The 444-nt window shown below is 58.6% G+C and overlaps 1 protein-coding gene across 3 annotated transcripts in view; it reads left to right on the top strand.

Annotated features, from left to right (window-relative positions):
* Nucleotides 1–444, top strand: part of SELENBP1 (selenium binding protein 1) — a 21,476-nt gene extending 21,032 nt beyond the window's left edge. For all 3 annotated transcript variants that reach the window (XM_015558762.1, XM_006755698.2, XM_006755697.2), the window contains one exon: nucleotides 41–444. In XM_015558762.1, coding sequence (XP_015414248.1) covers nucleotides 41–203 — 163 coding nt within the window. In that variant the 3' untranslated portion in view covers nucleotides 204–444. The remainder of the gene's footprint in view (nucleotides 1–40) is intronic.

Here is a 444-nt window from a genome sequence, read left to right as displayed (position 1 = left end):
CGCCCCCCTCTCCCCCCCCCCCCCCCCCCATTGCCACCAGGGAAGGCTCCGTGATGCTGCAGGTTGATGTAGACACAGTAAAGGGGGGGCTGAAGTTGAACCCCAACTTCCTGGTGGACTTCGGGAAGGAGCCCCTCGGCCCAGCGCTGGCCCATGAGCTCCGCTACCCTGGGGGTGACTGCAGCTCTGACATCTGGCTCTGAAGCTCACCCCTCAGAGCCCCACTGCCACGTTCTGAGCCCTCTCTTCCCCAGGGACCTGGCTGCCCTCTGCTCTCTGGGCCACCACCCTTGGCAGCTTCCCCACCAAAGCCAAACTGAGGCTGAGGAAATGTATTGAGTTGTGTCGCCACGCACCAACCACTGTTCTGTGCTGCTCCCCGTGCTGTCTTTACATGAGCTCTTGAAATTATTTCACCAAAAAATAAACTGGTGAAAAAATAAA

This window comes from Myotis davidii, unplaced genomic scaffold, assembly GCF_000327345.1.
Source record: "Myotis davidii unplaced genomic scaffold, ASM32734v1 scaffold653, whole genome shotgun sequence".
Taxonomy (NCBI): domain Eukaryota; kingdom Metazoa; phylum Chordata; class Mammalia; order Chiroptera; family Vespertilionidae; genus Myotis; species Myotis davidii.
Note: the sequence above shows the minus strand (reverse complement) of the source record. Positions and strands in the feature narration are given on the sequence as shown.